Source organism: Artemia franciscana, chromosome 14, assembly GCF_032884065.1.
Source record: "Artemia franciscana chromosome 14, ASM3288406v1, whole genome shotgun sequence".
In the NCBI taxonomy this organism is placed as follows: Eukaryota; Metazoa; Arthropoda; class Branchiopoda; order Anostraca; family Artemiidae; genus Artemia; species Artemia franciscana.
The window spans coordinates 20532536-20560011 of NC_088876.1; the positions used below are offsets into that span (position 1 = coordinate 20532536).

Consider the following 27476-nt stretch of genomic DNA (forward strand, 5'->3'; position numbering starts at 1 on the left):
TAGGCTAACCTAGAATTATTCTTATCTCCCTTCTACATTCCTTTTCTTTGCCAAATACTATCTTTATTTTTATGTTTTAATCGCATATTATGAGACTTAAAGGAAACAGACTTCTTGTTTTGAGCTCACGTAGTGCGCCCTTGCAAATGTTCCAATGGCCGAAAAAGGAGTGTTTTTGGAAAACAATTTCCCCTGAGTTACAGGTTGTGCAGGTCTGTTTTCAACTGTGTGTTTTAAATATATCAAGCAGTCCGTGGTAAATAACTGTGAGAAAGGGTTGACGAGGATCAATAGTAAGCGAAACTGTAAAAAACAGAATTTGGATGTTTATAGATATATCAAAAGAATCGGTTTATTATGCAGATTCCAAATATATAAGACTTTTCTTTATTTTAGTGCTATTTGTCAAAAGACAAGAGTCTGGGGAAAGGTGCCTGATTTTCAAAAAAGGGGTGAAAAGTCCTGAAAGTAAAGAAGTCGCAGTGAAAATCACACCATCAGATTCAGCGCCATCCGAAAGCACTTTTATAGAATTTCAAGCTACCATCTGCAAAATACGGATTTTTTTTGCCAAAAGATATATCACAGATGCATGTTTATTTGCGTATTTTATTGTAACCTTTCCAAGAAAAATTTTGCACTGGGGAAATTTGCCAAAACTTCTTTACAAAGTTATTTTTATTTGTCTTACTCTCTTTTCGCCGACTCAATTTTAAATATGGAAACGTTAGGGGGAATGTCCCGGGAGAAAATTTTGACCGGATTAGAATAATATAGTACTCTAAAATTTCTTTCGACAGGGGGTGATTTCCACAAGACAAAATCTCCATGGGGGGGAGTTCTCCACGGGATACATTCTTCAGATGGAATTTTCTGCGGGAGCAAATTCTAACTAGGGGACGGAGGGGGGGAGAATTGTGTTGAAACTTTTCTCCAGAGGAGGGAAGCTTCTGGCATGACTTTAAAGATTATTACGTATATAAGGAGGGCCCTCCTCGATGCCTCGCTCTTTACGATAAAGCTTGACTTTTTGTCCCAATTGCTTAAGAACAACTCCTGAAATACAAAAGCAGTTTAAAAAGAATAATAAGCCTTTTTAAAATTTCTAAAAAGAACATAACGTATAGAGCAAGTTATTGAGGAGGGGGTGACCCCCCTAGTACACTTTAAAAATTTCTGTCCGTTTTAATGTTTGATGTTACTCCTTACTTTCGGTTGAAAAACTTGATTTTTCTTTATTTAATCATTAAGATAGTGAATTTTATCAGAAAGAATTCTCCATGTGATGTGACTTGGCAAATCCTGTGGATGGTATGTCCAGCTAAATTTGTCATTAGTATTTTCCACATAGCATTCATATATAGGAATCATGCCCCTGTAAGCTTGGTAGTGTTTAATACGGATTAACTAACCTTCGGGAATGGAATCGAGTTTTTTCTCTTTTTTTAGAGATGGAAATTGACCCCGAAGAACAGTTTAATATGGTAGTGTGTGAAGGCTCCATTACTTAAAGAAAATAGGTGGTGACTTCTCTGTGTATTTTGATTCTACAAGAAAAGTGAACTGCGTTTCATATGAAATTATTCGGAATGCGCCCATGTCCAAAATTACGATTTCTCGAAACTTGTAACTAAAACTTTTTACATACTTTAAACTTTCAAGGTAAAATTTTTTTGTCACTTCTGTTCAGGGCATTTTCAAAGAGCTTTTTCAGCAAGGTGTGCTATGTTTTTTACAAAAAATCAAACTTTCAATGTTTTTGGGGAGTTAGCACTTGTATTTCAGAAGACAACACCTCCATGTCCTAGGCATTGAACTTTTTCTGGATCATGTTTTCTTTAAAAATTTTCTGAAACAAATTGAGATTTCTAATGAAAAATCCCCTTTTAAATAATTGGCTTTTCAAATAACTGCCAGAAGTAACTAATACATTTTTGGGACTGTGTAAACTAGCTTAATTCTTTTGACTTGCAAGTGTTTTTGATTTTTGACCAGTTAATTTTTTGAAGAAAATTTACTTCAAAATATGCTTGAGTTTCGCGGTAGGACGCATGTATGCAACTGACAATTGAAGACCATTCGAAATTCAAAAACTGTCTATTGCGTCGGCATGAAGGATGTGCCGGTGCCCCTTATTGTTTATGTTACCCAACTTGGTCCTTGGATCAAAAATAAAAAAACAAGTTTTTTTAAATGAAAGTAAGGAGCAACATTAAAACTTAAAACGAACAGAAATTACTCCGTATATAAAAGGGGATTTTCCTCAGCGCCTCGCTCTTTACGCTAAAGTTTGACTCTTTCTCTTAACTCTATTTTTTAAAACAGTAAAAAACTTTAGCGTAAAGAGCGGGGCGTTGAGGAGGAAAAGCCCCTTTCATATACGCTGGCCCTAAAATCACTGGCCCTAATTTTTGGAGAAAAAAGATCATAGAAAAAAATTATTTTATATACATATTAAATAAAAAAACAAGTTTTTTTAAAATGAAAGTAAGGAGTGACATTAAAACTTAAAACGAACAGAAATTACTCCGTATATGAAACGGGCCTTTTCTCCTCAAAGCCTCGCTCTTTACGCTAAAGTTTGACTCTTTCTCTTAACTCTACTTTTTAAAACAGTAAAAAACTTTAGCGTAAAGAGCGGGGCGTTGAGGAGGAAAAGCCCCTTTCATATACACTAGACCTAAAATGACTGGCCCTAATTTTTGGACAAAAAAGATCATAGAAAAGAGCGTCCGGAAATTGTTTGTTCAGTATTTCAATTTGCAAAATTTTATTTTGTTTAAGGACTACAAAATGTATTTTCATTATAGACAACCTAGATAATTTTGTTTTGATGACCTGTTGCTTTAAGACTATACAAACACTATAAAGATGCAAACAACGAGGCTGCTGTGGGAAGAGGCTACTATTCAAAAAATTAGTTTGGTCTTCCTAAGGTTATAATGAAGGAGAGTTTAAGATCCCCAAGTCACGTTCCATTGATGAAGCATGATAAGCAACAAAAATAGATCTTTTCAGCAGTTCTGGTGGGTTCACACAGCTAGTAGAATGTCCTTGAATAGAGTGGAAGATATTGCAGCATAAGGATTGAAGGATTGACCTTGATAGGAGGGAGCTAGGCTAAAAAGTAAAGTTATGATCAAAGTTGGATGAAAGAGGAGATCATGCAGCTGTTCAACCTCAGCAGTTTGGTGCTCAATGAGCATAGTAGTATTAAGAGTGGAAAAGGTTAGAGTTGGGTCACATTATAGTCAAGTTTTGCATAAAAGCAATTATTTTATATACATATTAAATAAGAAAACAAGTTTTTTTAAATGAAAGTAAGGAGTGACATTAAAACTTAAAACGAACAGAAATTACTCCGTATATGAAAGGGGCCTTTTCTCCTCAACGCCTCGCTCTTTACGCTAAAGTTTGACTCTTTCTCTTAACTCTACTTTTTAAACCAGTAAAAAACTTTAGCGTAAAGAGCGGGGCTTTGAGGAGAAAAAACCCCCTTCCATATACGGAGTAATTTCTGTTCGTTTTAAGTTTTAATGTCACTCCTTACTTTCATTTTAAAAAACTTGTTTTTTTATTTAATTTCTGGACGTTTTTGAATTAATGCATGTTTTGATCTTGGCTCTCCACACATAAATAACTAAAACGAATTTTGCATATTAATTAATTGCAATTAATATCTTGGCTCTCCGCACATAAATAATTAAAACGAAATTTGCATATTAATTAATTGCAATTAATCGGAAGATTTTGAGAAAAAAGGAACGAGGGAGGAGACCTAGTTGCCCTCCAAGTTTTCGATTACTTAAAAAAGCAACTAGAACTTTTAATTTTGTACAAACGTTTTCATTGGTAAAAAAATGCACGTAGCTTACGAATTAACTTACGTAACGAACTTCAATATTCTTATGTTTTTTTTGCATATATGAGGGGGTTCAACCCTCGTCGATACCTCGCTCTTTACACTAAAGCTTAAATTCTGTCCCAATTCCTTAAGAATGACCTCTGAATCACAGAGGCCGTAGAATAAATAGTTGAAATTACTAAAAATACTTTAGCGTAAAGAGTGAGGTATAACGAGGAGGTAAATCCCTCATATGCGTAATAATTTTTGTTCGTTTTAAGTTTTAATGCTGCTCCTTACTTTCAGTAGAAAAAACTTTTCATATTAATTTTTTCAGTGTTTTTTAAAATAATGCTAGAAAATCCTGCGCCCCCTTCATTGAAATTCTCTTCCCCCATGAGAAGTTTCTCCATGGAGATATCCCCCCACGTAACCCCTCCCTCCCTCAACTCTCCCCCCTAAACCAAAAAATCCTGGGTAAAAAAAGTCGTCCCTAAAGACATAGTTATTAGGTTTTTCGACTATGATGAACAAAATGGCTGTCTCAGAATTTTGATCCGGTGACTTTTGGGAAAAAATGAGCGTGGGAGGGGGCCTAGGTGCCCTCCAATTTTTTTCACTTAGAAAGGGCACTAGAACTTTTAATTTTCGTTAGAATGAGCCCTCTCGCAATATTCTAGGACCGCTCAGTCGATACGATCACCCCTGTGGAAAAAAACAAAAAAACAAACAAACAAATAAACACGCATCCGTGATCTGTCTTCTGGCAAAAAATGCAAAATTCCACATTTTTGTACATAGGAGCTTGAAACTTCTACAATAAGTTTCTCTGATACGCTGAATCTGATGGTGTGATTTTCGTTAATATTATATGACTTTTAGGGGGTGTTTCCCCCTATTTTCTAAAATGAGGCAAATATTCTCAGGCTCGTAACTTTTGATGGGTATAACTGATCTTGGTGAAACTTATATATTTAAAATCTGCATTAAAATGCGATTCTTTTGATGTAACTATTGGTATCAGAATTCCATTTTTTAGAGTTTCGGTTACTATTGAGCCGGGTCGCTCCTTACTACAGTTCGTTACCACGAACTGTTTGATTAACAAATGTTAAATAAATTTCTGTTTAAGAGTTTCTTAGCTGTTTAGCATCATCAAGAAAAATTAAAATTATAAAATTCTTAGGATGACTTAAATGCTCCGGGTAATTTGGCCAATATCATGCATAGCACAGGTATATTCAACGACTATGGATGTAGTTTACGATCATTTTTAACATCAATGGCGTAGCCAGGATTCTGATATTGGAGAGGATCTTGTTTTGTGAGCCTTGGGAGGAGGGATGAATCCATGGATTCCTTCTGTTTAAAATATCAAGCCACCAACAGTTCATCTTCTTCTATCCCAGTATATTTTGAAGATGAATGAACCAAAACCATCTCTCTGGCTACACAAATCTTCCTAACAGGATAATTAGGTGTTTATTTTCATTTTAGCCTGCAAATGGAGGGATAGTTATGGTCAGCTTTTACAGCTTTTTTTTAACATGCAACAAAACGTCAACGCTAAATGATGTAGTAGGTAAGTGTTTTAATTATTAGTCACTTTATAAACTGTCACTTCCCTGGCGAAAACAACCTTACAAATGAGGGGGGGGAGAAGAGGCAAAGAGGGTTACGCCGGCTTGCTTCTCTGAAAGGTTTGAAACTTGCATTTTTAAGTCCGTTGGTTAGAGGGACCCCAATTTACCAAAAATATATGTAGAGGAGGACCACGGTTTGCCCAAAAATGGACCAAGTGACGCGCACAAATTGATACAAGAGTTAATTAGTCCTGAATCAGCTTTTTTTTTCCCCAGGGGTGATCGTATCGACCCAGTGGTCCTGGAATGTTGCAAGAGGGCTCTTTCTAACGGAAATTAAAAGTTCTAGTGCCCTTTTTGAGTGAACCAAAAATATTGGAGGGCACCTAGACCTCCTCCCACGCTCATTTTTTCCGAAAGTCAACGGGTAAAATTCTGAAATATCCATTTTGTTCAGCATAGTCGAAAAACCTAACAACTATGTCTTTGGGGACAGCTTACTTCCTCACAGTCCCCAGGGGAGGGGCTACAAGTTAAACTTTGACCAGTGTTTACATATAGTAATGGTTAATGGGAAGTGTACAGACGTTTTAAGGGGAGTTTTCCTTGGATAGGGAGGGGGTTGAGAGGAAGGTACCTGCTCTTTACACTAAAGTATTTTTAGTAATTTAAACTATTTCTTCTATGGCCTTTGTGATTCAGGGGTCATTTTTAAAGAATTGGAACACAATTTAAGCTTTAATATAAAGAGCAAGGTATTAAAGAGGGGGCAAACCCCCTCATATACATAATAAAAATATCTTAATATAGAAGTTCGTTACGAAAGTTAATTCGGAAGTTACGTATATTTTTCATTGATAAAAACGTTCGTAAGAAATTAAAAGCTCTAGTTGCCTTTTAAGAAACCAAAACACTGAAAGGCAACTAAACCTCCTCCCCCACTCCTTTTTTCTCAAATTCGTCCGATCAAAACTAAGAAAACGCCATTTAGCCAAAAAAAAAAAAAATGCTAAGTTCGTTCTAAGCATTCATGTGCGGAGAGCCAAAATCAAAACTTGCATTAATTCAAAAACATTCAGTAATTAATTAAAAAAAACAAGTTTTTTTAACTGAAAGTAGGGAGCGACATTAAAACTTAACACGAACAGAAATTACTCCGTATATGAAAGGGGCTGTTCCCTCTTTACGCCCCGCTCTTTACGCTAAAGTTTTTCATTGTTTAAAAACTAGATTTGAGAGAAAGAGTCAAAATTTAGCGTAAAGAGCGGGGCGTTGAGGAGGGAACAGCCCTCTTCATATACGGAGTAATTTCTGTTCGTTTTAAGTTTTTATGTCGCTCCTTACTTTCAGTTTAAAAAAAAAACTTGTTTTTTTATCGTTTCCAGATATAAGCTTGAAACCTCTACAATAGGGTTCTATGATATGCTGAATCGGATGATGTGATTTTCATTAAGATTCCATGACTTTTAGGGAGTGTTTTCCAATTGTTTTTGATAATAAGGCAAGTTTTCTCAGGCTCGTAACCTTTGATGGGTAAAACTAAACTTAATCAAACTTATATATTTGAAGTCTTATAAAAATTCGAGTTGTTTGATATATCTATTGATATTAAAATTCCACTTTTTAGAGTTTCGTTAATTAATTAACCGGGTCGCTTCTTCCTTACAGATCGTTTCCACGAACTGTTTGATAACCAATAAATAACAATGTCTGTAAACAAATATCACAAGAAATTTGATGTTGTTTTATAAATAGATGTTGATGTGTTTGGTACATGTAATTTTGGCAAAATAAAGTGCACTTGAAATTTCATAAAATAAATCCGTTTTGTTGCTGTATTTTTCTTTCAAAAATTAACTTAGAGGAAAAATACGTTGGTCAGTACGGAAACCAAGTTTTTACCAATATTCGAAGACCATTATTATCCTAATCTATCTTGATTAAATGTTTCTTGTTAATTTTCACATTTTAATTTGCGATCTGGGACGCTGTTTGTCTTTATGTTCCTGAGATGTAATAAGGCTTTTACTATTCTTATCCTTTGTTAACATGCGTGACATGTATAATTTTCTTTTCTTGGATCCTATTTACCTAACAATTGTTTTTGTTCTCTTTGTTTCTGCCTTGAGATTGAATCGTCATGGGACCTTCTGGCCATACTATTTAAGCCGAAGCGAATTTCTGAGTAAATATAACGAAGTTGTTTAAACATTCGATAAACAAAAATTAAAAAACAATCGCAAACAAGCCACAGTCTTGAAGCTGTATTTTTGGGAAAAGCCTCTCTTTTCTTTATTGCGTATTTGGCTGTTTGCCAAACCCTGAACATATAGTATCTGGCCTTGGGTGGATTATCTCAAATATTCTATTGACGACAATATTTTACAAAATAGGTATACTATCTTGCCTAAAACAGCATAGTATCTTCCAAACATTTTTTTTTTTCTGAAAAGGAGTTTAGCAGTGGGAAGCACTTATCTAATAGTTTTATGTCCATTGGTGCATCTGAAGAAGGGTAGGGCCGAGAAAAGTTTTTGATACTCTGTTGTAAAACTGCCTTAGAGCTGCATATTATAATGAAGCCACGCTATTCAGCAAACACACTAGTCTACCTTATCCGTAAGTGTCTGCAGCTCTTATCTGAAAACTATGACGTGGTGCTATAGGGCAGACAACAGTTTTGGGAAGCTTTTATAACTTTTCGAACCACGAGTCAGTTGGTATTTTTATATTCAAATAGATTTTTTTTTTCTAAGTGCAAGCGACTGTGTATAATAATGCATGTAAAAGCAGGCTTAATTAAAAGGTGGCAAATTTTATTCGTAGTTCGGTATATATATCCTGCTTTGTCCCAAGGCTTTAAGATTGAGTTCGAACATGAAGAATTTGCTTTTTTTCCTGGAAGGAGGGGGGATGAGAAGACTAAAAATTTTAAGAAATGGACAAAACTGTTTATTATTGGCCCTCAGAAACCAAAGTGTTTTAAGTTTTGTTTCCTGCCTGTCGTCCAACAAGATCTTTGGCTAGTTTCTAAAAAAATATCTTCTCGTAAAACTATATTCGATGCGAAGATATCAGTTTCGTTGAACTATTTTGAAGGAGTGATTGTTCTTTCTTTCAATTAATCTTAAATGGGTGATTACATATATCATTCTACCCATTTGCCCTTTACTAAAAGAACATTAAGTCCAATCATGCAAGAAACATTTTCAAGCAAGATTGAATTTATATATCATGCAAGATAAATGCTCGGAAATTCACTGACAGCTTCCCTGTATCACCTCCCTTTACTCCCATTAATGACCCCTTTCGATCAGTCTTCCTACTTTCCTTCAACAGAAACTACAAAGACTACTTACATTACCATATTCAAGATTTTAGTGTTATTTTGACACAATAGTAGGGCGAAATGAAGATAAAAACTGTTGTTTATCAAGCTTTAGCGAAATTTGAGCCTGAAAGTGGAAAAAGGAATATTGGTCTACATTTCATACCGGACCGTATCATTAGTGGCTATCCTCTCTATTATGCAACATAAAAGAAGCTTAAAGACTAGGATGGGATACTGCAGATTCTTGAGCACCCATATTTTGAAATTACTTTGGAATAATAAATATGACCACCAACAATTTATAACCGGGGAAGATATATTTCACGACTGAAAAACTGTTAGTCTACCGGAAAATTTTAGAAGGGGGAACATTGCGTTTACTGATACTGAAAATAATTTCTCCCCGAAACTGTTCTACGAAATACCTTAAATTTGAAAAGCCCTAGGGCAGGTCTGACCTGCTAAAGTGCTGGCAGTGACTTTCATCCAACAAGGATATAAATCCTAACGAAATTTTAAGTAAGTTGAAAAAATATAGTAAATTATATATAATAAAAGAGTATATCCTGTGATTCCACTAATTACCTCACATGAAGTAGGCTCATTACCTCAAACATAGAAAAAGGTCCAAAGAAAAATAAATCAAGAAAGCTTCAAAATTTCAGAGGTCTAAAGAAAATTAAGTAAAGCAAAGTAAAGAAAATTTAAAAAATTCATAAAATATAAAACGAATTTGTGATATACATAAATATACAAAAATTTGAATTTAATAGAAAATAAATAAACATTTGAATATATAGAAACAAATATGTAAAGAAAATTATAAACTATTGTAAGAGAATCAAGAAAACAAATACAAAGTAGAAACAATAGAGAAAATCTTTTCAAGACAGTGGAAATCAATTCTGTGAATATTTCGGCCTTATGTCCAAGGGCCGTCTTCAGCACAATACGAGAAAGAGAGAAAAAATGAGTATATAAACAAACTTATATTAAAATGTGAGAATTAAAACTAATAAAGTTTTTTTTTAAACTTTTTTAAAAACATCCCTAGCATCCTTACTTCAACGAAGTTCAACCTGAACTGACAAAAAGAATGAAGTGAGATGATAAATTCATTCAAACAAAACAGAACAAAGTGATTAAATGCAATTTCTCAGAGCCAACCTTGCATTACCTGTTCAAAGAAATATTATTATTTAATTTGAGACTAATTTCGATTGAATCCCTAACCACCTGTTTTATCCCAAACCATTACTGATTAATGAAGATTTTTCAAAAAGTATCATGTGGGAGGGATTATTAAATATATGCCAACCTAAAGCAGAATCAAAGGAGTTGTTGGAACTATTTGAAATTAATGCCTTGTCTACGTCTTTTTTATGCTGTTGTAGCCGTTTTTCTAGATTCTGATGGGTCCTGCCAACATAATAATTTTCACAGTCACAAGGTATTTGATAGACCCCTCTTTGGCGAGTAACTGGGGTCTTATCTTTACTGTAATTTAAGAAATTAATGATTTTAAAATTATTAGTAAAAACTACATACAGATTATTTTTTGTGCAAACATTATTTTATTTTGTTGTGATTTTTGGGCTTATCAGTATTGTATTATATCAATATCAGAGGGCTTATCAGTAGCCTCACATTGTGAAATATCTTCTTCGATTTTACAAGAATGTCTTTTTAGTCTACGGTTAATTATCTTATTGACAAAAGGAATGGGGTATCCATTACCAAAAAGAATACCTCTGATAAGGTTTATTCTTGCATTTATATACGAATCGGAGCAAATGTTCAGGGCACGATCAATGAGGGAAGTTACAACTGCTCTTTTAACTCTGCTCTTTTAACTTGTGGGGGATGATTTGAATTAAAGTGGACATCTATTGTTTTGTGTTGTCTTTCGATAGATAGTAAAATCCAGTTTATCAGCATTACGAATAACTAACACATCTAAAAACGGTAGTATATTTTCAATTTCAACTTCTAGGATGAACTGCAAATTTCGGTCATAACTGTTAAGATGATCTAACGAGCCCTGAAGTTCAGCTTCCCCATAATTCCAAAGTGAAAATTATTATCTTTCAAATTTAAATCAAACACGTCTTCTGGGGTCGTTATATGGATGACGTAATTTCACTTTTGAATAATGGCGATACTGAAATTCGGGATCTAACAAAATATTTTACTAAACCAATTTATAATAGTATTGAACCAGTTACGAAAAGGCCTTTGAGACAGGCTGCCAAAAATGCAAGGTTGGCTCTGAGAAATTGCATTTAAATCACTTTGTTCTCTTTTTTTTTTAATGAATTTATCATCTCACTTCATTCTTTTTGTCAGTCCTCGTTGAACTTTGTTGACGTAAGGATGCTAGGGCTGTTTTTAAAAAGGGTTTTAAAAAACATTATTAGTTTTTCAACTTCAACTTTTTTTTTATGCAACTTAAAAAATAAAAAAAAAGTAATATGCTCCAACAGAGAACAGAGCTCGTAAGGCTGGGGCAGTGCGAAAACATAGAAAAAACATCACTATCTTATCATAATAATGATTCCAAAATTTAACACGGCAAAAGACAAACAAAATAGAAAAAAAACTCGTAGAAGAGAAGTAACAAGGATAAGTAAATAAATAAATATAGGGAAGGAGGGGCGTGGAAGGCGATCCCAGACACAGGGACACAAAAACAAAACACACAAATAACAAGATCAAATAATTCAATTTTCCATCATCAATGGTGAATAATCAAAATTTTAGCAAACAATCTTGAATATTTGCTTTTTTAAATTTAGCTGAGATTTTTCGGATGGATCAAAAAGAATTTTTTCATTCAGCTTATAATTGATAGTAATGAAGGGTATTTGGTACCTAATCGAAAACCTTGACCTTTCAGAACTTACAAAAGGAATTCGGTACATCCCACACCTCTGACAATCCGAACGAGGGAGTAAAATTAACAGAGATGTGTCATAGAAATATTGTTTAGAATTTTGGATTTGAAAATGACAATTGGAAGTATTTAATACTCGTATATCATTTAAATCTAGCAAATTTAAGAAGAGGAATAATGTTTTAGTTTCCGAAACATTTTCAAGTTTTGAAGGCTGATGCAAGAAATTTCCAAGTATTCTTATTGCCCTATTTTCTAGTACCTGTAAGGGTCTTATATGCTTCCAAAATGTATTAAGATATACAACTAAGCAGTAATTCAAATAAGAAGTAATTAGAGAGTGGGAAATTATTTTTAAAATGGTAAAAGGAAAAATATTCCTCACACGAAACATCGACCCAATATTTTGAGCAAGTTTTAATCTTAAATACTCAATATGATTATGAAGTGACAAAAGGGGATCAAGTCGAGTCAACTCGACTCGATTAAACAGAGTAAGATATATCTTTAGATTTCACTACTCACTTGAAATGCAACAGATGAAATACTGTTTATTGATTGTGGATTACGTATGCTAATTTCGTTACTAGCCCAGAGGCGAAAGTGAAAAATCTGCGATGAAAGAAAAATATGAAATATTAGGCTACGTAAATCGTAAAAAATCTTCCAGTAAGTATAGCATGTGAATATGGCATATACCGATCTACAACATTATGACACTAAATCGTTCTAGGACCGATTTTATGACATTAAAGAACAAGAGCTAAGAGCTCATATGGCACTTGTGACGAGGTCAGAAGAGCCAAGAGCCAAGAGTTCATATGGTATGAGCTCTAGCAAAATTCTAAGAATGAACAGATTGCTTTAAAAGGAAAATCAGAGACTTAATGCCGGTCGGGATTTAAAATAAGAACTCAGAGTCACGAGGTCCTTCTAAATGTCAAAATTCATTAAGGTTTTTTCAGAATTAAGGTTTTTTCAGAATTAACCCTCCCCCAACTCCCCCAAAGAGAGCGGATTCATTCCGGTTATGTCAATCACGTATCCAGGACTTTTTCTTATTTTTCCCACCAAGTTTTACCCGATCCCTCCACTTTAAGCGTTTTCCAAGATTTTAGGTTTCCCCCTCCAACTCTCACCAATGTCGCCAGATCCAGTCGGGATTTGAAATAAATGCTCTGAGACTTAATATCCTTCCAAATATCAAATTTCATTAAGATCTGATCGCCCGTTCGTAAGTTAAAAATACCGCATTTTTTCCATATTTTCCGAATTAACCGTCCCCCACTCTCCCACGCAGATGGTCAAATCGGGGATACGACAATTTCTAATTTCGTCTGGTCTGGTCCCTGATACGCCTGCAAAATTTTATTCGTCCTGGCTTATCTGAAAGTGCCTAAGCTAGCAAAACCGGGACCGACAGACGGACAGACCGACAGACCAACAGAGTTTGCGATCGCTATATGTCACTTGGTAGATATCAAGTGCCATAAAAAATCATTAAGGAACTCTGTGCAACAATAGAAAAAAAATTTGGAGCTCATTGCAGCATTCACATGAATTTAGCAAGAAATATTGAAGGCTGAACGTTACACTATTGAAGTTTATCGAACCCATGACTATTGGAGTAACCAAAAATCGCCAAATTTTGATGACAAGGTTGAAAAGTCATAGGGTTGAAACGCTTTTTTCGGTCACTGAAGATAACAACAGAAAGTGTACTTCCTATTGGGACCACCGAAATCATTACATAGATTCTACTTTTATCAGAAACTCAACTTCCTTTTGGACTGGCTCCCCACGGGTTACTATCCTTAAAGTCACGTTTGGTGATTCATTCAAAAAATTATTTATTCTTTATTTTTCCAGGTCACATTAATTATATCCGTCATCTTGTTGGTGTAGATCATATTGGAATTGGAGCTGGTTATGATGGAATAAATTCGTAAGTAGGCTAATTACTGTTTAATTGATGTCGAATAAAATGGTTGGTGGGATTAAGTACTTGCAATCTGTTTAGGTTTTGAGGTTGATTTCAAGCTTATGGTTTGAATGCAGACTTGAGGTATAGCTTACAAAATTTTTAGCTGGCTGATGAATACTATTGCCACGAATACTAACCATCCCTAATGTGTAAATCGCATACAAAATATGTGTCTTGTATATCAGCAAATCACTATTTGAAAAAGACCTGACGTTTTGAAACGTTTACCCATTAAACGTTATACGTTTTTTTTACCCATTTTAAGACTTTCTTAGGCTATTAAAATTCCACTTGATTTTTCGTGCCGTTTAGACGATGGTCTCATGATCTGAGAATAAGAATTAGACGAACAGTGGGTCCAACAGCATTTTTTTTTACCCATTTTAAATTCCACTCGAATTTTTGCGAAGCTTTGTGACGATATCTTTGTGACTTATTCTCAGGCATTAACTTAAGTTCTCATACGTTCTCAGGTATTCACTTAAGTTTTTTGGTTTTAAGGTTGGTTTCAAACTTGCGGTTTGAATGCAGACTTGACGTATAGCTTATAAAATTTTTAGACGGCTGATAATTACTATTGCCACTAAAAGTAATCTTCACTAATGTGTATAATTGTCTTGTAAAGTCTCTGCTTCTATCCCTATGTTGTAAAAAAGACATAACTATTTCAACACCTTGGGTGTTAGTTAGGTTTTATTTGCTAATAAAAAAAAATGTCCACAGTTGCTAGTTTCTTTACAAATACTTTAAAATAAGAACACTTTACTAAAAAACTATAGTATATTTTAAAAAATTAAAGGAAACTTGAGCAGATTTAAGCAAATAAAAAACAGGCAAAATGTAATAAAAGTACAGCAGATCATGGGGAGGAGGAATTTTAAATCCTTCCAATTGTGATTTGACTGGTCCCGAAGGTCCCTTACCCTCCTGCATAAGTGCTTGACTGAAACCCATTTTTTTTTTTTTTTTGATTAAACACCGCCAGTTTCACAATTGAGTTCTCTAAATTTAGAAATTTGAAAATTCCCTATTTTGGGTAATTTTATCTGCAAAATCTGTTTCTCGGACACCATTTTGAAGCTGTTTAATTTCAAAAGTCGTGTTTTTTTTTCCTTTTTTATACTTTACTTTTAAGGGTTGAAACTTTTCTCCGTTCTTAGTATTTGTATTAATTTAGAAAAACCGAATTTTTGAGGGAAGTAAAGAACGAAGTTGAAACTTGAAACGATCAAAAAATTTTGCTCAAAATTTTAAAAAAATCAAAACGATCAAAAAGTCTATCTAACATATATCAAAAAAGCTAGTATGAATAAACCAAATAATCATATTTCCCTATTTACTGAAAACACAGAAACCAAGTATGAAAAACAAGAATGTTGATTTATTGGTTAAAAGTGAAGATGCAGCCTGACAAAAACAAACTAATCTTTAAAGCTTTTCATAGTCTTACACCAGCTGTGATATCACTATTTTTCAGTATACAGTTAAATTATCTCAAAAACATAAACATAAAAATAAATACTTTTTTAATGACCGCAAAGTCACTGAGCAGCATACAGAAATATTGGTTTTATTTATCAAGTAACATTTTGGTCTCACAAGCTATAATACCAATAGTGAGTAATAAACAATCTTAAATGGCAAGAAATACCCTTTGTATTACTAAAAAAAATTATTTCTATACTGTAAAAAGTGGCCTTATTCGGTATACTTTTGCTGTACCAAAAGTCCTATTTTGTTTTGTGTTTTCAGTAAATCACTGGTTTTCTATAATCCTACAAACATTGGGAAATATGATTATTTGGTTTATTTGTACTAGCTTTATCGATACTTGTTAGATGAACTGTGAAGCAATAATTTTGTTCGTTTTAAGTTTCAACTTCACTGTTTACTTCCCTCAAAAACTTCGTTTTTTAAAATTAATCTTTGCCCGTTTTTAATTTAATTTTAATGGATAAGCAACACTGCAGTGATCTTTTTATTTTTTTCGTGTGGGGGGCAGCACCTTCTCGCTTCTTACTTTTAGTTGAAAAAAGAATTCATTTAATTTCTGATCGTTTTTCAAGTAACTTCGAGAAATCCATGAAACACAAAATGGTGTACAGGATTTTTGAAGGTGTGCAGCATTGACAATTAGGAAAGATTCACTATTTTTCTAAAGAAGACTTTTAAGGTTTTCAAAACCTAAGAAAAATTTTAGTATGTCTAACCTATTTAACTAAAAATCTCTCCCCCTTCCCCCTGATAAACACCAAAAAAATATTAGACATACATGTGTGGAATATCAATTAAAGATGTAAAGTAACCTCACAACCAGAAAAATATAACAGAAAAAAATGCTAATAGGTTTTTAGTGCTATGATTTCTCTATACACATTACAAATAGTTTTATTATGCCTATTAAATAGTAAAAAAAGGAAATAACATGAATAAATAAATATAACAATAAGTAATCCTTCTTTGAAGATGCAGCTTTGAGTGGTTCCAGAACCATAGGCCAACACTTCTTCAACCTCTAAGTGGCAAGGGTTTGGGGTCCGGGGCGTAATTTGTTCCAAAAATAGTGTACGGAATATTTCACAACTCACAAAACACTTAACAAAATAGTGAACTAGCTGAAAAATAATCTTAGATATGGCAGAAAACCATGATTGAAATAAAAATGCTTGATTAAGGAACTGAACCCTTGTCATTCTGATTGAAAGTCTAACGCGCTAGTAACTGAACTACAGCGGCTGACGAACGAATTCAGTCTATTTGTTGTTGTAGGACCAAGCTGTGTAACTTGAAGCCCTTTCCCCAAAGACTATAGAGAGCTATGTCATCACCAAAAGCATACTTATGGGACCTTATTCAGCAAATACACTTGTAATTGGCTATTATAAAACGTCGGGTTAATAAAATCTTCTATTATAAAGTGTGAGAGCATTAAACTATGTTTGGCGAAGCTCAACTTTTGCGAACAGAAGGAGGGGAGGGGGTACGTCAAGGAATAGCCATTTGAATTTTGAGATTAAATTATTTGTTCCTCTATGAATTTCTTCCTCCTAAGAGCATTCAATATTTTAAAAATCATTTTGTGAGCCCCCACGTCGGCTGACCGTGTTAAAGAGTTCATATTGAGTTCTCTCAATGGACTAAGGAGACTTACTAAGGGAGCTGGGAGGGGAGTATACGGGCGAGGCTCTTGTAAATCTCGAGTTGGGGGTTTGGACCATAACTATTACAATGGTACCGTTTTATACTTCTAGGCTTTTCCACTCAAGAAGTGGCACCAAAAGTGCCGTTTTTATTGCTATATGACACTTACGGATGGTAGAACCGATAAAAAGCACGTAGATAATAGCAATTGCTATCAAATGAGCCATTAAACATCTATCTAAGAAGTTTTGGATGCCCATTAGCCCGAGCTTTTCCACTTGAGACATGGCACTAATCGCGCCATTTTTACTGCCATTTGGCACTTGCAGATAGTGGATTTTTCAGGGAAAACTAAATATAAGCAATATTTTTTATATGAGCTATAAAAAGTCTGTCTAAGATGTTTTGGAAGCCCGCTAGCCCTACCCCTTTAGAAATGGCACAAAAAGTGCCATATGTGCCATTATAAAAAGCACGTAGATATGAGAAATTAGCTTTTGATTGAGCCATTAAGCATCACTTTATGATGTTCTGGTGGCCTGCTAGGCCTGCTGAAAAAAAAAGGGAGACAGATCAATGAGAGATAAGATAAGATAAGTGAGTTTCCTTGTTGATCAAGGAATGGGACTGTAATCCCCTATTCAAGGTTTCCAACCATGCTGATTCCAATGGCACACTTTTCATTTTGATCTAACTTCATTTTCAAGGGGTTTCAGACTTTTCTTGGAAATAGCCATTTTTTTTTTTTTTTTTTTTGAATAGGCAGGTTTTTTAAACGCGTTTCTTAACTTTTCATGATTAATCTCTCTTTGGCTGCTAAACTTTACTTTTGAGAATAATTTTCTACAGAGAAATATTCTGGAGGGAATTACCACCCCCTCAGAGGGAGAAGGGGGGAGGAATGCGCCAGGCCCCCTTTCAAATATGTTGGGCTGTATCAAGTGGTGACTATAACTAACATTTTTTTTTTCATACTTGATGCTTCCGCATTGAAGTTTTAGATTTCTTAGTCGATTCTACATATTTTGTAATTATGACTCATTGATAAAAGCCTATTAATATGCCTGTATTAATACGAGTTCCAATAGCTCAAGCATTGACATTAGCTCAATCAATTCCCCTTAACTTCCTTTGGCATTGAAGAGACGAGGACGATATTATGTCAACAAATTCCATGTAAAGACTTTTTGATAAATAGAGATTGAAATTTCCCAAAATGGAAAACTGAAGGGCTATTCAATTTGTTCTCTTAGTGTTGTATAATATTTCGAAGCTTGTGGGACTGCTTAGAAGGGATTTTTGGAATGATGCCGAGTCGCTAAGGAAATGAGAACAATGCCCATTCTTCTCCTACTGAGTTTGGGAAGCCCTTTATTAATGTTGGAGGTAGGAAACTAATACCTTTGCATCCATTACTGGTATGAGAATACTTAATAACAAAGGGAAATAGGAGCAAATTGGCTGTCCAGAATCAAGACACTCTGAGTGAGCATTTCATCGTATGAAGAAATGAAATTACTGTCTCTTGTACTAATTACCAACAGGAGAATAATCAAAATGACTCGTGAAAACAGATAAAATGGAAAATAACACAATAAGTGGGAAAACATGCAGGATCGTATCCACGATTTTTTTTTCGGGAGAGAGGTGTTACAAAAAAATTTTAAAAACGCATCAAAAATTTGTTTATATTCATTATTGTTACGTTTTTACGAGTCGAACATACATTTTGGCAGGGAGGATGTGGTTCAAGTCCCTAACCTCCCTTCCCCCTGGATACGGCTTTGAAAACATGTATCCAGGTATATTATATAAAAAATTTACACTATGAGCACATGTGAAAGATAAAAAATGGACACAAGATCATTTTCTTGAAAGAAAATGGAATCTTCGTGGCACAAATAATTCTGCAGGTTGGAATTCAGGGCCTTTATTGACAAATATTTGCACTCGAAGTATAAGGTTGCATAAAAGAGTACAGCCATCGTACTCTATGTATAGAGCACGGTCACCATCTAAACCTCTTGGTGGCTTTTTATAAGGTGCAATATTATATTGGTACCAGGTGCTACCAACTGCTAGCAGAATTTATAAAAAACGCACCCCGGCTCCTAGTGAGCTGAGGCCAACATAGCTACACCTACATCTTCTTCATCACCTACTGAAAGTTTCATCTTTTACCAACTCCCATGAGGCTCAAATTTCCTTTATATTCTGTTTTCTTATGACATGCTCCCACCCCGTGTGAGGAAGACCTACTTTTCGTTCGGCTCTAGATGGATGTCCAAAAAGTGCTATCTTTGGCATTCTGTCATCCTTCATCCGTATGACTTGTCCTAGCCATCTTAATCTTTCCCAGATTATAGCCCTATAAAATGGGATTGAATCACACTTTTTGTACAACTTCTTGTTTTGCATACGGTCTGTAGAATGAATACCAAAAACTACCCTTTCTATTTCAATTTAATAAATCAGGTCCAACAAGAATTTACAGGAATGTAATAAATTATCTATAGCATTTCTCTTCAAGCTTGGTGGGGGAGTATGTGGAGGGAATTCAGACTTATAGGAAGATATCAATTGAACAGAGGAATATCATAAGCCGACAGCAAGGTTTTATGATCACGGTTGCAACGATAGCTGCAACCTAGTAAGTATATCTCATGCTATCAATCCCGATCAGGAATTTTAGTTCTCAACCCTGCTGCTAGGGGGTTCACGGTGCTATTGTATCTATTCTGTCAGGAATTTAACTTCACAACACTAACGCTAGGGATTCATAGCGCTGGTGTCGCTATACTAAGTGCTTTTGTAGATTTCCTGTCACTAGGAGTATTTCTCACGCCCTTTTTCTTGCATGCGAACATATGCGTTCCTTTAACATGAGAGGCAGAGTCTAGACAGACTCTGACCTTTAACTTAGTTCTCAGATTTCCTGTATAGTATTTTATATGGAAAAATACTACCCCCTGCATAGATCTCAAAGAATAAAGCTAAGCGGGCTGAAACACGGGTCTACCTCGTTACAAGATTTGCTTCGGAACCAAACTGTGGTCAGGGTTTCCACTCTCGAATCTCAATATTCGGGGACAAGTTTTAAAAATTCTCAGAGTCTTCGGGGACAAGTCTTCAAGATTCGGGGGATTTTCTGGGGCACGTTCAAAAGGAAGATTTTTTTTTTAATTTGGGAGCCAGAAGTGATTATAGCTTCATTTTCAGGCTCAAGTAGGGCTTGGACCTGTGTAGTTAATCAAGTTTTTAACAGAGTAGATTCTAAAGCCAGAGTACGGGATTGGAACCCATATCTAAAAACGATTATTGCTGATATTACGGAAAAAAACCTCAAAACTGATTTTCAAGTTTAAAAAAAAGGCTGAATTACACTCTGAAACTTTGCTGCTTTAGATTTTTTATTATCTTTGCTGATTTATTCTCTTAGCCCGAAAACGAGAATTGTATATTCTTTATTTTCAGAAAGACGACAAAAATAAAGCATAGAAAGGCAATAATCGCATACACAGCAATAACAGAAAGAGAGAGAGAAGTTTATTATTAAATGCAAGACAATACAAAATATAATTCAAAATTGAATCACAATACACTTATTCCCCCTCGAAAGGTTCCACGGCCAGGGATACAAGGGGGATGATTTAATGAATATTCTTTGGCAAGCAAACATTAACTTACACCAGGAATTTAATAAAAAAAAAATCACCTGAAAGCAAGGAGCAACAGTAAAAATTAAAACAAATAGAAATGATAACATAATAAAAGGATTTCCCCCTCTAAACACCCGACTATTCACGCTGAAGTTTTTTAGTACTTAAGCTTCTCATTGTTCTATTTAAACTACAGTTATTTTTCGGGAGTCGTTCTTACAGAATCGGCACTAAATTCAAACTTACGCGTAAAGAAAGAGGGGGCAATCCCCTTCATATATGTAATATTTTTTGTTCATTTTAATGTTGCCCCTAAGGCGTACTTTCAGACGGAAAAAACTTTTATTTTATTTCAAATGGTTTTTTTTTTAATGCCAGGAAATCCAGTTCCACCTCCTCGGAAAAATTATTCCTCTCCCCGGAAAAATGGTCTAGAAAATTCAATACCGTTAAAAATTTATCTCAGAAAATTACCCTTGATATCTCCACGCGTAAGATTGGGCTTACAAAGAAAAACTTAAAATATTTATTTATTTATTTTCTTTATTTCCCTCAAAAAATGAGGAGTACGCTACAATATAATATAAAGAAAAAACAAATGATAACACTTACAATCAAAACCTATCAAATATTGATCAAATACTTAAAAAAAAAGATACAAAAACACTTGCTAAATAGTTTAGCCTATAAATCATGAAGAACCAGAACTGTTACTAAAAAACGGAAATAAATTGTGGCCTAAAAGGTTAATTTTCGCCTTATCTTCAAATGTTTTATATTTTTTTTCTTTATACAGACTGCAGGATCCTTTCATTAAGCTTTAAAACAATCTCAGTGTTACTAAAAGAAAGGGGGAAACCAAGTAAAAATTTACAAAATTTAAAATAAGAAACTTTAATGGGCGAAAGATCGGAAGGTCTGAAATTTCGGAAGAGGAGGGACGGGAACAATACGTGAGGCAGAGCAACAGCACTATACATACGACCAAGGACGTCCCGACGGTAAAGACCCCGAAAACGAATTAAAAAACCAAATGCCTTGCGTAGTTTCATCTGAACATGCTGAACCAGGACTGGTTTAAAATCTCTTTTCGAAGCAGCATAAGGTAATCCCAAATAAGTGACTATTGGCGACGACTGAAAAATAACACCATTGCCGCAATCGAGAGTCGCCCTGACATTATCCTCTAAACAATTTACAACAAAAAATTGACATTTTCAAAACTGATAGAAAGGCCCAAACCTTTTAAACAATTAATTAAAATATTAAAATTAGAAACAAGACTAGACTTGGACCGGCTTAGAAGGATAATGTCATCAGCATATGCAATGTAAATAAACAAAATTAATTTTGTTTAGGAATTCTGGCTAATCCCCCCCTGGTAAATCCCCTTACAATTCTATCCCCCGGAAATATGCTTCCCAATGGAAAGTTTTCCCTGTGGAAAATCCTCCAGCAGAAAATGCAATCCTTTATCCGAAAAAAGAATGTATACTACCAAATAGGAGATACTATGCGTAAACAACGGGCAAATTATATATTTTCAAGACCTTCCCCGGGGCCTGTGGGAGGTCAAATTAACTCCAAAGTTAAAGTTATTGGGTCTCTCAACTATGCTGAACAAAATGGCTACAGTATCTCTAAATTTTGATGAAACTATTTTGGGGGAAAGGGCGCGGAAGGGGGCATAGTTGCTATCCACATGGAGAAATACATCTTCTGGGCGAAAATTCTCTTCCCTCGTGATAAATTCCTCCATGGAAAGATCCTCTCACCTAACCCCCTCTCCCGAAAAACCCCACCTCCCCTCAACGGAAAAGTGTCCCCCTGAAAATGTCTCTAAACTTTCCAATAACCATTAGTATCTGTAAACAATGGTCAAAGTTTTTAACTTGCAGCCCCTCCCCCGGAGACTGTGGGGAATTAAGTCGTCCCGAAATACATATCTTAAAAAGGGCACTAAAAATTGTAATATGCGTTGGAATGAGCCCTGTCGTGACATTCTAGGACCAGTGGGTCGATGCGATCACCCTTGAGGGAAAAAAAGACTCATCCGTGATCTGTCTTCTGGCAAAAAATACAAATTTTCATATTTTTGTAGATAGGAGCTTGAAATTTCTACATTAAGGTTCACTGATACGCTAAATCTGATGGTCTATTTTTTTTAAGATTCTTTGACCTTTAGGGGGTGTTTCCCCCTACTTTCTAAAATAATGCAAATTTTCTCAGGCTCATAACTTTTAATAGGTAAAACTAAATTTAATGAAACTTATATATTTAAAATCAGCATACAAATGTGATTCTTTTGATGTAACTGTTGGTATCAAAATTTCATTTTTTAGAATTTCAGTTACTATTGAGCCGGGTCGCTCCTTACTATAGTTCGTTAACACGAACCGTTTGATTCAACAGAATATTTATTGTTATATATTGCGTTACATACATTTTTTGACGTCTCATCAACGAGCGCATCCTAGCTTTCATCACTGTTATTATTACGCTCAATGACTGCAAGTCTGCGTTTACCATCGTTAGCACTATTAACATCTGCAGACGATTTTTTTCATCAATTCAAATTTACATTCATTGGAAATATCATCTGGTAATGCACTTTTTATTTTAATTACAATTTCAAAGTCTATTATTATATTATCTGTGCGAAGGTAGCACTTCTTTTACATAGATATGATATGATTTCGAACACTTCTAAAGCAGTACGCCTGTCTTCTTCTTGTCTTCTTTTGAATGCTAATACCCGAAGAATTTTTATAATATGATTATCAATCGGTAATTTGTTACCAGTAGCACCAGCAAGAAGCTTCCTTTCGTTGTCAACTATTAGTTTTAGACTTGCATTACCTTTGAGTGCTAACATCTTTGAAAAAGTTGTCTTTTGTATATCCACCATTTTGGTGATGGAAATTTTTGGCCGCTACGAAGAAATTTAATTTCTTACCTTCATGGTAATACGCAAAACGTTTCAATAAGGTCTCCATTAGGCTACTACTTATTTTATAATTCAGATATTCGACTTTTTGAGCATTCAATGCTACGATAACCTTATTATATACGCACACTTTCTTAAAGCACTCATTTACATATTTCCAATTCCTTTCATAAAATAATTAATCATATTTTCTCTTGACAAGACAGTTTTTATCTTCTCCTAGCTCGTATCTAGTACAATATTCATTAGTAAATTTGGGATCATACACAGTTTTCATTGCTGCTTCATCCACAAAATCATCATGCGCTTAAACATTGATATTATTGGGTTCAATGACGGTATCTCTTGATTCACGATCATTACCACTTTTTATGTTCGCAGGCACTTTTCTTGTCATCAATTCGTGTTTATATTCATCAGAAATATCGTTTGCTAATGTACTTTTTTGCTTGCGATCCATTTTCTATTATCAAATTCCTTTTGTATAGGGTGGAGTTCCCACATGCTGATAAAATATACCTTACCATTTTGGTACAGCAGTATGACTGTCTTCTTTTTACATTTTTGGAATGCTAATACCAGAAAGATGATGATATGATATATCAATCTGTAAGGTATTACCAAAAACACCCATAAAAAGTTTCCCTCGTCGTCAACTATTACTTTTAGGCTTGCATTATCCTTGAGAATTAATATCTCTGGACATTTACTTTTCAGTATCCAATTATCCGCCATTAGAATTGTTTCGACAGTCTAAAAAAAATTAAGGTCTTATTGTCATGTCAACTCAATCACACATTTCCAAAAAGATCTCCGATACTTGATTCATAGTCCAGATATTTATTTTTGTGAGCATTCAATTCTAAGATAGCTCTATCCTTTACACACTTTTCTTGAGACAATTCTTGTTAAATGTCTCACTGGTGCTTAGAAACTAACCCTTAAGCCGCTGAAAAATATATTCTTTTTATTCCAGGTACCCTTTTAAGGCGCTCGTGAATCCGTTTTCACGTTTGAGTACACTATCAATTTTGCCTTGGTCTTTCGATACAACTATGTTAAGGGTTAAGAAAAACTCATATTTCAAAATCACATTATATTGTCAGGGTGACTTGGGTTAAGGGGGTGGGGAAATACCTACCCTTGGGTTTTAGGGTAAAAATAAAACCTATCTATTGGTCAAAACATATTTATACATGAAATGAAAAAAATATCAAGAACACTAAAATTGAAAAAAAGTAAAATTAAATTTTAAACGAAATTTAGATATAACTTTGACACAGAGACAAACATAGGTAAATGTTTAGTTTCGTCACAAGCTGTCTAAAGTGCATATTACTGCATATAGCAAGATTCTGATGATTTGCATGTTGTTTCTTTGTCATAATTAGAGAAGTGCATCCATTTTTTAGCTTTCTAAAGTCACCCTCCAATGAGACTAAAAATGTATAAAGTGGGCTTACTTACACGTAACATTACCTATAGAGCGACGCGTATTAGTCCATGAACCCCGTGGGCAGCAGGGCGAGGTGTGTATTCTATATTCATTCAACAAAGAGTGATAAAACTAAAAAAACTTAAAAGAGCCTTATTAAATAAATATAGAACACAGATCTCACCCCCCTGCCCGCGGGGCTCATGGACTAATACACTTCGCTCTATAGGTAATGTTATCTGTGCTCAAACCCACTTTACGCATTTAACCACAGACGAACGAGACAAAAACACATAGACACGCGGACAAAAAGACAAAGATAGAAAGACACACATTGACTGACGAACAAAAAGACTTGCAGACAGACACACGGTCAGAGAGAAAAAATACACAGACACACAAACTGACAAACAAAACGACACAAAGACACACAGACGGAAACAAAAACACACAGACAGACTGACAGATATACAAAAAGATACATAAAGACAGACGGACAAGAAGATATATAGGCACATATACAAAAACACAGACATAAAAAAGACACATTGACACATGGGCCGGCGGACTTACACAGAAAAAGACACATAGAAATATAGACAGAAAAATGACACATAGACACACAGACAGAGGGGTCAAAAGGCAAACAGACAGACGCACAAAAAGACACATATACACACATAAAGAAGGACAAAAGGACATATAGACACAAGGACAGATGTAAGAAAAAGACACGAAGACAGACAGACACACAACCTGACAGAAAAAAAAACACATAGACACACAGACAGACAAAATAAACACATAGACACAGAAGGCAGAAGACCCATAGACATGCATACAGACGAATAAAAAGACGCATAGGCTCACAGACAGATGGAAAAAATACACAGAGACAGACACATAAACACAATGTCAGAGAGAAAAAAGACACATAGACACACGAGCAGACAGAAAAAAAACAAATAGACACACATAGAGTTGGACAAAAAGACACACAGACCGACGGACAGTCAGACAAACTCATCGTCAGAGAGAAAAAGGAACAAAGACGCACATACAGACTGACGGACAAACACACGCACAGCCAGACCCAGAAAAAGACTTATAAACAAATAGACAGACAGAAAAAGACACTTAGACACGCATACAGACGGATAAAAAGACACATAGACACTCGAACAGACGAAAAAAAGACACACAGAAAGACACAAAAACACAAAGTCAGAGAGAAAAAAACATAGACGCAGGGGCAGAAAGAAAAATAGACAAATAGAAACACATATAGATGGACAAAGGGAAACATAGACAGACAAACAGTCAGACAAACGCATTGTCAGAGAGAAAAAAACTCAAAGACACACAGACAGGCAGACGGACAAAAACACACAGAAAAAGACACATAAACGAAAAGACAGACAGAAAAAAGACACAGAGACAGACTGGACAAAACGACACACAGACAGAAAAACAGAAAGACATAGATAGAAGGACAAAAAGACACATTGACACACATACAAAAAGACACATAGACACATACAGAGACGCATAGATAAACATACAGACAAACAAAAAAGTCACACAGACGCACAGACAGACAGAAAGAAGTCACACAGACACACAGGTACACAGATACGTAAGCATATGAGCTCAAAAACTGACACATAGGCACACAGATACACCAACAGACACGGCGACAAAAAACACAGGCAGACAGAAAAAAGGCACATAGAAGACACAGACACATAGACATGTGGACAAAAAGACACACACGCAGACAGAAAAAAAGATACATAGATAAACAGAGAGACGGCCAAAAAGACACGCAAAGAAAGAGAGAGACATACGAAAAGACAGACACAGACAGACGGTCAAGATGACATATACAGGCAGATATTGAAAAAGACGCACAGAGACACATATAGAGAGAAAAAAACGTATTGACAAAAAGGCAGACGGACAGAACCACAAAAAGACAAATGGACACATAGACAGAAAATGACACACTGGCAGAGGGAGCAAAAATATGCAAAGCCAGACGCACAAAAAGACACAGAGACACAAGGAAAAAATATTAAAAGAAACACAGACACGCATAAAGAGAGAAAAAAGACACATAGACACACAGACAGATGAACAAAAAGACATATAGACACACTGAAAGACGGACAAAAGGATGAAAAGACAGACACACAAACAAACGGTCAGATAGACACACGGACAAATAGACAAAAGGAGACAAATAGACAAAAGGAAACAAAGACACACAGAGGAACATACAAGCACACAGACAAACAGGAAAAGACAAATAGACACAGAGACAAACATACAAAGACGCAAAGAGACACACAAAAAGACAGCCAAGAAGACACAGAGACAGGCATACAATAAAGAAAACAGACTGAAAGAAAAAAAGACACATTGACGCATAGTTAGACGGGCAGACACACAAGGAGACACATAGACGCATAGACAGAAAAATGACACATAGATTAGCAGAGAGTGGGAGCAAAAAGAAAAACAGACACACGCACAAAAAGACAAATAGACGCAAAAACAGACAAAAAATAACACATAGACATACAGACACATACATAAAAAGACACACAAAAACATAGGCAGACAGAAAAAAGACACATAGAGACACATACTGATGGAC

At 35.0% G+C, this 27476-nt stretch overlaps 1 protein-coding gene across 1 annotated transcript in view; it reads left to right on the plus strand.

Moving 5' to 3' along the window:
- Positions 1–27476, plus strand: part of LOC136035433 (dipeptidase 1-like) — a 224095-nt gene that overhangs the window by 179518 nt on the left and 17101 nt on the right. Inside the window, exons 10-11 of the mRNA XM_065717242.1 lie at positions 5342–5426; positions 13521–13596. Of these exons, the coding sequence (XP_065573314.1) occupies positions 5342–5426; positions 13521–13596 (161 nt within the window). The remainder of the gene's footprint in view (positions 1–5341; positions 5427–13520; positions 13597–27476) is intronic.